Below are 13,106 nucleotides of genomic sequence, written 5' to 3' on the forward strand. Positions count from 1 at the left end.
TGAAGACCGTCCTGAAGGAACACCAAAATCACTGAAATGGATGCCCGAAAAGACGACTCAGTACTCAGACCACACCACATCGAGGCCTTCCACACTCGAGCATATGCTGCCGAAGTGGACTGCTTCCGTGCTCCCCAAAAAGTGGTAATAACTGGTTCCGAAAATCCCTTCTTCCTCAACTGCTGCCTCTCAATAGCCAGGCCGTAAGACCAAGTGGGAGGGATTTTCCATCTGGACTGGTCCTTGATGCAGAACATCAGGAGTCACCAGCAGTCACAACGGCAGCTCAGAGAGCACCCGATTCAGATCCGCATACCACGGACGCTGGGGCCAATCCGGAGCCACTAGAATGAACGGCCCCCGATGACACCCTATGCGGAACAGAATCCTCCCTATCAGAGGCCACGGAGGAAAAACATACAACAGGGTCTCTTCTGGCCAGGGCTGAAGGGTGTCTAACCCTGAGGTTCGGGGCTGCCTTTTGCGACTGAAGAACTGGGAAACTTTGGCATTGCAGGCCGTGGCCATGAGATCCATCACTGGCGTTCCCTAAAGCCGACAAATCAGACTACTACTACTACTACTTATTTCTATAGCGCTACTAGACGTACGTAGCACTGTACACTTGAACATGAAAAGACAGTCCCTGCTCGACAGAGCTTACAATCTAATTAGGACAGACAAACAGGACAAATACGAGAAGGGAATATTAAAAGTAAGGATGATAAAATAAGAGTTCTGAACAAGTGAATAAAGGTTAGGAGTTAAAAGCAGCATCAAAAAAGTGGGCTTTTAGCTTAGATTTGAAGATGGTCAGAAATGGAGCTTGACGTACCGGCTCAGGAAGTCTATTCCAGGCATATGGTGCAGCAAGATAAAAGGAACGGAGTCTGGAGTTAGCGGTGGAGGAGAAGGGTGCAAATAAGAGAGATTTACCCAGTGAACAGAGTTCCCGGGAAGGAGTGTAGGGAGAGAAGAGAGTGGAGAGGTACTGAGGAGCTGCAGAGTGAATGCACTTATAAGTCAATAAGAGAAGTTTGAACTGTATGCGGAAAAGGATAGGGAGCCAGGGAACAACAAGTGCAACAGCGTCCACTCCGCCGCGCCCAAAAGATTCCGGATGAGAAAATCTGCTTCAGCATTGTCCTGACCCGCAATGTGCACTGCTGACAGACACAGAACATGAGCTTCTGCCCACATCAGAAGACGAGACGCTTCCTCCACCAGGGGAAGACTGCGAGTGCCTACCTGCCGATTGATGAAGGCCACCGTCATGGTGCTGTCCGAGAACACTCGAATCACCTGACCTCGCAGAAGGTGAAAACTCCTCAGTGCATTCACGACTGCTCGCGACTCCAGATGATTTGTCAGCCAAGTCGCTTCGAGTGGGGTCCAAGATCCTTGGGCTACCAGATGTAGACAATGGGCCCCCCACCCGGAAAGGCTGGCATCCGTCACGACCACCACCCAATTGGGAAAAGCCAGAGGTATGCCTTTCTGTAAATTGGCCAGCAGGAGCCACCACGCAAGACTGTCCCTGGCCCGGCTTCACCAAGTGAAGCACCGCTGATAATCCATCGACATCGGTGACCATCTGCTCAAAAGGAAGATCTGAGGAGGTCGCATGTGAGCCCTCGTCCACAGAATGACCTCCAAGGTTGCCGTCATGGAACCAAGGAGCTAAACAAAGTCCCACATTCGAGGAGAGTGGTGACTCAACAAGGTCCTGACTTGGGAAAGTAACTTGCTCTGCAGACCCTCTGGCAGAAACACCTTCCCCTGCTTTGTATCAAATTGCACTCTGAGGTACTCCAGGCTCTGAGTAGGAATTAGATGACTCTTGTCCATGTTGACAACCCAACCTAAGGATTGCAGGAGTGCAATCACCCGGTCAGTGACTACTTGACTCTCTTCTGCTGTAGCCGCCCGAATTAGCCAGTCGTCGAGATAGGGATGCACCCGAATCCCTTCCTTCTGCAAAAATGCCGCGACCACCACCATGACCTTGGAGAAGTTGCGTGGGGCTGTGACCATTCCGAAAGGAAGGGTTGAAACTGGAAGTGCTGACCAAGCACAGCAAATCTGAGAAATCGCTGATGAGGCTGCCAAATGGGAATGTGCAGGTAAGCTTTTCGCAAATTGAGAGCCATCAAAAACTTGCTCGCAACGTTTCCATGCGGAAGTGTCAAACTCGTAAAAACCTGTTCACTTTCCTGAGATTGAGAATAGGCGGAAATACCCTCCTTTCTTTGGAACCACAAAGAAAATGGAGTAACAGCCTGTGCGCCGCTCGAGAGGGGGAATAGGCACAATAGCTCCTATCTGTAGAAGGTCTCGCAAACATTGCAGCACAGCTGTCCTCTTGGCCCGCGAGATACAGCAGGACTCCAGAAAAAAATCTGTGACGGGAGAGATGAATTCTAGCATGTTGCCCTCCCGCACCACATTGAGGACCCACTGGTCTGAAGTAATTTTGGCCCACTCTAGAAGAAATAGTGAGAGCCGATCACCGATCTGCTCTTCTTGCGAGTGGACCTGCGCCCCATCATTGGGTGACTTGAGAAGGAGCCCCCTGATGAGCAGGGGGTCCGGCCGGATGCTTGTCGTTGCGAAAGGAAGAACGCTGACCAAAACGAGGACGCTGAAAGGCTGTGTTAGAACGTCCTAGGCGATACCATCGAGCCTCTGGGAAACGCGACTTCGAAGCTCCCGGCCTATCCTCTGAGAGACGCCGAGATTTGGAATCCCCCAAATCTTTAACAATCTTCTCCAGGTCCTCACTAAAAAGCAATTTTCCATGGAAAGGCAATTTTAATAAGACGCTGCTTAGAGGTCATATCTGCAGCCCAATGAAGGAGCCACAGAAGACGCCAGGAAGAAACAGTCAAAGCCATGAGCTTGACCGAAGCACAAAACAAATCATGCAAGGCATCCGTCAAGTACGCCAGACCTATATCCATTTGAAAACAATTGAGGAGTCCTAGCCAGATCTGACTCCAAATCCATCACTGAGTGAAGCCAACTGAGACAGGTTGTAGCCGCATACGAACTACAAACAGAGGCTTGAAGAGTCAAAGCGGCCACCTGAAAGGCACGTTTCAAGGAGGCTTATAGACATCTGTCCTGCATATCCTTGAGCGCCACACCACCCTCCACCGGAAGAGTAGTCTTCTTAGTGACAGACGTCACTAGGGCATCCACCTTAGGCAGAGCAAACTGCTCCACTCGGTCCGCTGAAACCGTATACAGCCGGGACATAGCCCTGGCCACTTTCAGCCCCCTATCCGGGTCCACCCACTGAGCCGAAATCAACTCTTCTATAGCTTCGTGCACCAGAAAGACCTTAGAAGGACGCCTGGTACTGGCCATTTTGGGGTTGACTGTCTGAGAAGCAGAGCCCTCTGGGTCCTCTATATTTAAGGCTTCCAACACCTGAGAAATAAAGGAGGACAATTCCTCCTTATGGAAAATCCTGACAGCCAAAGAGTTCTCTGCCTGGTCAGTAAAGACACAATCCTGTACCTCCTCCAGCCCCGTCTGCTCAGAAAGAGCCACCAAGGAGGGGGCTGCAGGCAGTTGTACTAAGGACCCCTCCTCAGACCCCCAAAAAACTCTATGGTTTATAAGGGAGGAGATTTCATCTGGGGAAATGCCCCAAATCCCCTGGCTACGCCTAGATCCCCCAACAGGTTCAATTCCAGAAGCTGCAGTGGGGGGAGGAGTCCTCTTCAGCAAATAAGCCTGATGGAGGAGCAAAACAAATTCGGGACAAAACCCCTCCCCCCGAAGCGGAGCAACCCACAGCCACGGCCCCTGAGCCACAGGCAGCAGTGCCTAACGCCCCTAAAGCCTCTCCCAACAAAGGAGAAGAAGCGCCGTCCAAAACCACTACCGGAGCCACCTCCACAGCGGTTCGCAAAATGGCATGTGAATCACGAGGCTCAGGGCAGGACAGCACGCTCTCAGAGGGAGGGCACTGATTCCTCAAGTCCCACCAAGTCAGCGCAACCAGCACTGCAAAGACCCACTGCCAACCGTCATTTCCTGCATCAGGAACATCTCTTCACAGCCTCAGCTGCCATCTGCCCCTGTAAACAAAACACAGCAGCACTTACCCACAGCAGGAGAAGCGTGGGACCTGCAGCACGAATTGAAGAGAAACACTCCAACTACGATGTCAGACAGGGTTCAGACAGGCAGGAACACAGTCAGCTCTCACTAATAACACTTCCCCTCCGTTTCTTTCTTTCTTTTTTTTTTTTTTAGTGAGGAGATAGAAACATACGGGGAAGAAACAGCAGAAAGCCTGTTAAGAGGGAATTATGGGGTGAAGCAGGGACCCAGAACCTGGGTATGCTCTCAAAGGCGTCACCTTCAGTCCGCCACCCCCTGCTCAAACTGGCCACTGGCCCAAGAGCACCTTCAGTATCCTTGGATCCAGGAGCTGGAGAAAAGTCGTCTGCCACCTGCTGGAGAGAGATATAATAACTGAGAAAGGGACTGGCTGTCTGGCATCACTGCCTTCAGTTTGTTTATCTCTATCTCCACCTGCTGGTAGACGGACTTAACCCACCAGTTCCTGGATTCATCTGCTGCAGGTGACAAGGAAATACCACCTTTCAAAAACATGTCAAAGTGGTTTACAATCACAAACAGAAGCAGAAAGGAACTACAATAGGACAGTAAAACAAAAAAAGATCGCATTTCGAGTGCCACTGCTAACATGTATTGACCCAGGAATCTGCTTAGTCTTCAAATGCCTGGGAAAAAGAATAACATGATACGAATCCAAAAACAGGGATAGGACACTTTCTGAAAGGTATTAATCCGTAAGCGGACCTTTTCCGGAGATGGGAAGGCGGTAGAACTAGAGGGCATGATATGAGATTGAAGGGGGGCAGACTCAAGAAAAATGTCAGGAAGTATTTTTTCACGGAGAGAGTGGTGGATGCTTGGAATGCTCTCCCACGGGAGGTGGTGGAGAGGAAAACGGTAACGGAATTGAAACATGCATGGGATAAACAAAGGAATCCTGTTCCGAGGGAATGGATCCTCAGAAGCTTAGCCGAGATTGGGTGGAAGAGCCGGTGGTAGGAGGCGGGACTGGTGGTTGGGAGGCGGGGATAGTGCTGGGCAGACTTATACGGTCTGTGCCAGAGCCGGTGGTTGGGAGGCAGGGATAGTGCTGGGCAGACTTATACAGTCTGTGCCAGAGCCAGTGGTGGGAGGCGGGGCTGGTGGTTGGGAGGCGGGGCTAGTGCTGGGCAGACTTATACGGTCTGTGCCCTGAAGAGGACAGGTACAAATCAAAGTAGGGTATACACAAAAAGTAGCACATATGAGTTTATCTTGTTGGGCAGACTGGATGGACCTTGCAGGTCTGTTTCTGCCGTCATCTACTACGTTACTGTCTGTTACTTCAGCCCGGATGTCCAAAGGCAAAGAATTCCAATGGAAAGGAGCAACTGCAAAAAAAGGCTGAATGGTGTATGGATTCAAGCCTTGTTAAATATAAAGGGGGTGTGGAGAGCTGATGGCTAAGAAGAACGGAGTATCCAAGCAGGTCTATATGGACTGATAAAACATGCCAAGCAAAAGGGGTACCAAGTGAAGGGTTTTAAATGCTAAGGTCAAAAAAAGCTTGTGGATAATGCGGTACTTTATTGGTAACTGATGATGCAGTTTCAGAAGGAGTGTTACATGATCATAACGAGCACCAGTGAGTAAATGAATCGCTGTGTCCTGGACTCTCTGGAGTTTCCGAAGAGCAAGCATAGGAAGACCAATACAGACAACATTAAAGTAATCCAACTTGGAAGCAACCGGAACGAAAAGTGGCACAGATATCCTCATCCAGATATGGCCTAATGGGCCGAATCATGCGTAAGGAGTTAGTAACTGCTGAGATTTGGGAGTGAAAAGTGCGTGCTGAATCGATGTACACACCTAAATAGGCTCACCCTGCACAAAAAGGGACAGAAGAGGGAGACGCCAGATGTCCAGTAACTCAAAGGGCAACTGTCTTCTTAGTATTTAAGATCAGCCAGCGGGCAGACAGCCAGTCAACAATCTTATCCAAAATAAATTAGGACTCGCAGGGTCCTGAGGTGAGACCAGTATCACAGACTGGATATTCTGTATTTCACTTAAGCTAATCGTACACTAATTCAATTATACCGTTTCCTTTCTGTCCCAAAAGTCTTCAGCTTGGAGAAAAGAGGGCTGAGGGGAGATATGATAGAGGTCTATAAAATAATGAGTGGAGTGGAGTGGAACGGGTAGACGTGAAGTGTCTGTTTACTCTTTCCAAAAAATACTAGGACTAGGTGGAATGCAATGAAGCTACAAAGTAGTACATTTAATACGAATAAGAGAAAAGTTTTCTTCACTCAATGTGTAATTAAACTCTGGAATTCGTTGCCAGAGAATGTGGTAAAGGCTGTTAGCTTAGCGGGGTTTATAAAAGGTTTGGACGGCTTCCTAAAGGAAAGTCCATAGACCATTACTAAAACAAATCGGAGAAAAGTTTTCTTCAACCAACGCATAATTAAGCTCTGGAATTCATTGCCGGAGAACGTGGTGAAGGCGGTTAGCTTAGCAGAGTTTAAAAAGGGGTTAGAGGGTTTCCTAAAGGACAAGTTCATAAACCACTACTAAATGGACTTGGGAAAAATCCACAATTCCAGGAATAACATGTATAGAATGTTTGTACGTTTGGGAAGCTTGCCAGGTGCCCTTGGCCTGGATTGGCCGCTGTCGTGAACAGGATGCTGGGCTCGATGGACCCTTGGTCTTTTCCCAGTGTGGCATTACTTATGTACTTATGGACTTGAGGAAAATCCACTGCTTATTTCTTGGATAAGCAGCATAAAATGTTTTATACTTTTTTGGGATCTTGCCAGGTATTCGTGATCTGGATTGGCCACTGTTGGAAACAGGATGCTGGGCTTGATGGACCTTTGGTCTGTCCAAGTATGGCAATACTTATGTACTTATGTCCTCTGCAATTATCACACTGATACTGTGCTAGCGCTTGTAAACCTGGTTGCAATTAGCATCCCCTACTGAGGAGGAACTAAGTGCACACACATTAACTGCAAAAGTGATAGTAAATACGGTGCACTAACTGTAGTATGTAGTCCATGCCCACTCTCTGCTCATGACCCTTCTAGTTCCCTAACACAACATGCAATTAATGCGTGACTCAGCGTGCGCTAATCATCATGCCACCTCAGTAACAGCTGGCATGTTTATGTGGAAGCAGTTAACACACACTAATTCATGTGTTATCTACTTGGTGCACTTTAGTAAGAGAGTCCCCTCGTGTGTATTTATAAAATAGCCTCAAAACAGGCACCTTACTAGGCTTCTCAGCCTAGGTGAACTGTTATAAAATTGACCACCAAAAGTACTTCAGAGCAAAGGGCAGAAAATATCTTGAATATAGAGGATTAGTTCTCCATGGTATAGAACAGTGACTAATTTACCTTAAAGGTCTCGTTGTCAGAAGGATATATCACAAAACACACATCTGGATTCTTGCCAGGACACAGATTTGCAAACTTCAGGACTTCAGCGGTCATGACTTGTGCTACTTGATCCTTTGGCAAATGTAAAACACCTGTTCCAAGTGCAGGGAATGAAATTGAAGGAGTCTGATAGCGCTGTGCAAGCTTCAAGCATTCTGCAACTATGCCCTGAAATTTCTGCAGAACAAGGAAATTTCAGACTTACATATATACAGAACAGAAAAGTTTTATACGGAGCAATTATGACAGAAAGAAATTCAGGTTTACCTCTTTTTTAATATCTCCACTTGTCCACAAGATATGGTATACATAATCACAGCCTAACCTGTGTCCTTTTGTACATATTACAGACTTGAACTGTGAAGGATTTCTCTTGTTGATAAGTTCTTGCTGCAGACCCGAACCTCCTTTCTTAAGAATTGCAGCTGAAATCTGTCCTTCACTGAGATTCAGACTCTCAGATGTAGAATTAACAATAACAGTAGTCTAGAAGAACAGACAAAAGCAAAGCTCAATTCATCTTAACTGTAATTAAACTATGTGGACTGTGTTAGTTTCAAAAAGATACTTGCTAATGAAATTGCTTTAAACAAAAACAAAACACAGGCGATGCCCTTTTGAAGTCATCAGTGCAAATTATGGGGTACAACTGTCACAACCTTCATTCTGGCAACATATATGTCAAGGTATCCAGAAGATTTTTAAACCACCCACACAACTACCTACTGAATCCAAATATTTCAAATTATGTCAAAACTAGTAAAACAAAAGGCCCATTTCTGACACAAATGAAACGGGCGCTAGCAAGGTTTTCCTTGGAGTGTGTATGTTTGAGAGAGTGTGTGAGAGTGACTGTGTGAGAGAGAGAGAGTGAATGTGCATGTGTGTGTGTGACAGAGAGAGAGTGAGATTGGGTGCGAGTGTGTCTGTGAGCATGAGAGTGTGTGCCAGGGTCCCCCTCCCTCTGAGTTCCAGGGTTGTCCCCCCCCTCCCTCTGAGTTCCATGGTTGTTGTCCCCCTCCCTCCGAGTTCCAGGGTCATCCCCTCCCTGCCTCTGAGTTCCAGGGTGGTCCCCTCCCTCCCCTGCATTATGCTTTCTCCCCTGCAGGCAACATCCTCTGTGCCCTGCCCCCTCCATCCATCCATGTGCAGCATCTCTTCCCTGCCCCCTCCACCTCCCTCCGAGCTCCAGGCCCCCCTCCCCCTCCGAGTTCCAGTGTCCCCCTCCCTCCCTCCCTCCCATTTCCAGGGTCCCCCCTCCCTCTGTCCCTCCCAGTTCCAGGGTCCCATGGAACTGGGAGGGAGGGGGGACAGAGAACGTTGGAGGAGCAAATTATTATATTAGATTTATTAATGGAATAAAAGTCTGATTCAAAGGTTTATGAAGCTCTACAACTTTTTGAAAAAAACAAACAAACATATACATCAGAACAGAAAAGGCCAGGGAATCTGTATTGCAACTAACTCCTGCTGAATGGGAACTTTACTGGTCTAAAATACTCCATCCATCCACTTCATAAAGCACACTGGATCTCTGCAAAAATTGCTAAGTTACCAGATGACACATCTAACAAATGCTGGTCTTGCTTTAAAGAAATCAGATCACTTTCACATATTTATTTGGATTTTGCTCACAACTTTTTCAGTAGTAGCTCAGGGTGAGTTACTTTTCAGGTACACTGGGTGTTTCCCTGTGCCTGGAGGGCTCACAATCTAAATTTGTACTGTTCTATAAACATTTTACCTATAATGTTCTACTTCAGGTATGCTGCACAACTTCCCACCCCCAATCTTTCTTTTCTATATGTTTTTGTCAGTCTCAGGGTTGCCAGGTGGAAAATTTTTTTCCCACCCAATCCAGCCTAAAAACAGCCCAAAATCCGCCCAAACTCAAACCCCGCCCCTGACACCCCCACCCCCGCGTCATCATCCTCGCCGTCATCGGCCCCGCCTTCCCCATCACCGGCCCCGCCTCCCCCGTCATCGGCCCTGCCTCCCCGTCACTAACCCCGCCCAAAACGTCACTAACCCCGCCCCCCGCAGATGAAAAAACCGCCCGAAAACCGCGGAAAAGAAAAAAAAAAGAAGCCCAAAAAACCGCGACCCCGCCGCGGGAAAACCGCCCAATTGGGCGGTAAAACCGCCCACCTGGCAACACTGGTCAGTCTTTACTATCAGCCACATGAAGGAATTTCTGGCTGATCACAAACTCTAATAAGGCCTCCAGTTGCTGGGGCAACTCAACTGCCTGGTATAACTTGTTACAAATATAATTTACTGAGAAGAGGTGTGGCAAGGACTCAATTGCAAGTCTCCAGCACATATGAAGGACCCTATTGCAAGTCTCCAGCACATATGCAGCACCTATGATTGGTCCAGCGTAGGGGAGAAGTGAATGCTCACCATAGGCCTATAAAAGTACGCTGTAGATAAAGAAACCAGTGTTGCCAGGTGGGCGGTTTTACCGCCCAATTGGGCGGTTTTCCGCGACCCGCCGCGGGAAATTTTTGCCCGCGGCGGGTTGCGGTTTTTTGGGCTCCTTTTTGGCTTCGGGGCGGTTTTTTCGCCGGCTTTTGCGGTTTTTTCGCCGGCTTTTTTCGGCCGCGGTGGGCGGGGTTAATGACGTTTCTGGGCGGGGTTAGTGACGGGGGAGGCGGGGTTAGTGACGGGGAGGCGGGGTTAGTGACGGGGAGGCGGGGCCGATGACGGGGGCGGGGTTGATGACGGCGGGGGCGGGGGTGATGACGCGGGGGCGGGGGTGTCAGGGGCGGGGTTTGAGTTTGGGCGGGTTTTGGGCTGGATTTTGGGCTCCTTTAGGCTGGAAAAAAATTTTCCACCTGGCAACCCTGAAAGAAACTCTGAAATTGCCCGGCTGGCAGGAGAGCTTCATATCCTTGCCACAGCCTATTTCCCGAGGGAGGTGTACTTCCCACCCGCCCTCCCTCATAAGAACTAATTCTTTACAGCTAAGAATCTCTCTTTCATTCATTCTTTCTTTCGCTCTGTTCTGTGACCTTTGTATGACAGTGAGGAATAAACTTTCCTTCCTCTTTTTTCTCTTGTTCTTTATCTAATTAGCCTGACTTTTTATAATTACAAAAGCTACTGATGTTAGATTTTGTAAGTTTGCTATTATTTTTCCACAACTTGCTACTGATATCTGATCCTGTGCTGGTGAGTAATAAAATACATTTTTTATCTCTAATTCCTGTCCAACCTTTTTCTGTGTTCAGAGAATAGTATCCAAACGAAGCCAGTGTCCAAGATCACAAAGAAACAGCAGTGGGATTTGAAACGGTCACCCTCTGGTTGTCAAAACCAGTGCTCTAACCACTAGACCACTCCTCCATTCCACATGTGATTTAATACTGTGATAATTCAAAAAAATTCTGGACCTCAGTAAGGGAAACAATGTCTAGCATATTTTCTGTAAAAGACCATCTCCCATATAAAATTGTTATCCCATGTTCTAGGATTCCTGGTATCTCAATACCATCAACATCTGCTAAATTATTTAACATTATGCTTATCTTAACCATTCACTTAATTATCTCTCATTAGAAAGATAATACTATCTTAACATATATGAATGGTGGAGGGTCAAGTTTGCCTCTTAGGCTGCAGCCTCTAAACGTGGAAATACTTCTTCAATGTTGGAAGTCCAGGTTCCCTTGGACTCATACTGCCAGAACTCTTAAATATGTGAAACACATACGCACCCCATATAGCTAAAGTATACCTGATGATTCTACATTGCATTCACTCATCTACAGAGATGTGTATTACACTGATTTTTTCTGTTTCTTTTAAAGTTATGCGTTACTTTTTAGTTCTGTATGGTTCATGTTCTCTTTGTATTAAAAACTAATAAATACAAATGAAAAAGAAAACAGGTATTTTAAAATACATGACATCTGATCTGACATTATCACTCACATAACATTGTGATAAGTGTTGTACACATCCTATATAATAAAACTCACCCTCAACGTTCTGAAGCCACTGACGTCACTTCCTTCAACACAGGTTCGAAGAGTCCGTGGTGGTGAAGCCACCGAAATCGCCAAGTCGCCGGGCCCCGCCCTTGCGTCAAACGTGATGACGTCGAGGGCGGAGCAATGGCGTCACACACCGAGGGCGGAGCAATGGCGTATGGTGCGTGGAGCAATGGCGTCTGAACGACCAAGGGGTCGGTAGGTACGTAGGGAGGGAGGGAGAAGGGGGGGGTATTGGGGAGGAAAACCTTGCTAGCGCCCGTTTCATTTGGTCCAGAAACGGGCCTCTTTTACTAGTAAGAACATAAGAATAACTATACTGGGTTAGGCCAATGGTCCATCTAGCCCAGTATCCTGTTTCCAACAGTGGCCAATCCAGGTCAAAAGTACCTGGCAGGAACCCAATTAGTAGCAACATTCCATGCTACTAATCTAATCCCGGGGCAAGCAGTGGCTTCCCCCATGTCCATCTCAAAAAAGATACAATGGAATTAGAAAAAGTACAGAGAAGGGCAATAAAAACGATAAAGGGGATGGGACGACTTCCCTATAAGGAAAAGCTGAAACAGCTTGGGCTCTTCAGCTTGGAGAAAACACGGCTGAGGGGAGATAGGATAGAGGTATATAAAATAGTGAGTGGAGTGGAACAGGTAGACGTGAATCGCTTGTTTACTCTTTCCAAAAATACTAGGACTAGGGGACACGAAATGAAGCTAGAAAGTAGTAAATTTAAAACAAATCAGAGAAAATATTTCTTCACTCAACGTGTAATTAAACTCTGGAATTCGCTGACAGAGAATGTGATAAAAACAGTTAGCTTAGCAGGGTTCAAAAAAGGTTTGGATAGCTTCCTAAAAGAAAAGTCCATAAGCCATTATTAAAATGGACCTGGAAAAATCCACTACTTATTTCTAGGATAAGCAACATAAAATGTATTGTACTGTTTTGGGATCTTGCCAGGTACTTGTGACTTGTATTGGCAACTGTTGGAAACAGGATACTGGGCTTGATGGACCTTCGGTCTATCCCAGTATGGCAACCCTTATGTACTTATTGGGTAAGACCAGATTGGGGAAGGGAGATACTAATGATTGAGGTGCTTTGTGAGTGGCCGTTTTGAAGCCGGAGTCACAACAGGCAGGAGCAAGTGGGTATTGTTCCTGTCCATAGGGCCCCCCCCCCCCCCCAGACCACCAGGGATGATATAGGTAGGATGGGGAGGGTCTCAACTTGTCTTGGGAGCAGAGAAGGGGAATTGTTCTTCAACTTCTGAAGCAGATAAGGATGTATGACACTTCCCTTCCCCTTCTGCTCTTCAGGGGGCCCTGTTTGATAGATCTGACCAGGCTCCACACCCTCTCCCTCAGGGTCAGGTCTTGCTGAGGACAGTGTTTGAGCAGCATTTACACTCCCTATGATGAGTCAGAATTTAATTTCATTTTTAAAACATTTTTCATATCCTGCCTTTTTTAATCACCCATTGTGGTTATTGTTAAGAGCGACATCTGATGACTGGATCTGGAACCCATGATACAGAATTCTCTAAGGAGTTCTGAAGGCTGCAATGATCACACTAAGAACA

The 13,106-nt window shown here is 47.2% G+C and overlaps 1 protein-coding gene across 1 annotated transcript in view; it reads right to left on the reverse strand.

The window, feature by feature from the left end:
* The window catches only part of PARP9 (poly(ADP-ribose) polymerase family member 9), a 63,275-nt gene that overhangs the window by 27,980 nt on the left and 22,189 nt on the right, over nt 1-13,106 (reverse strand). The window contains 2 exon segments of the mRNA XM_030209177.1: nt 7,488-7,706; nt 7,797-8,015. Of these exon segments, the coding sequence (XP_030065037.1) occupies nt 7,488-7,706; nt 7,797-8,015 (438 nt within the window).

This window comes from Microcaecilia unicolor, chromosome 7, assembly GCF_901765095.1.
Source record: "Microcaecilia unicolor chromosome 7, aMicUni1.1, whole genome shotgun sequence".
Lineage (NCBI taxonomy): Eukaryota > Metazoa > Chordata > Amphibia > Gymnophiona > Siphonopidae > Microcaecilia > Microcaecilia unicolor.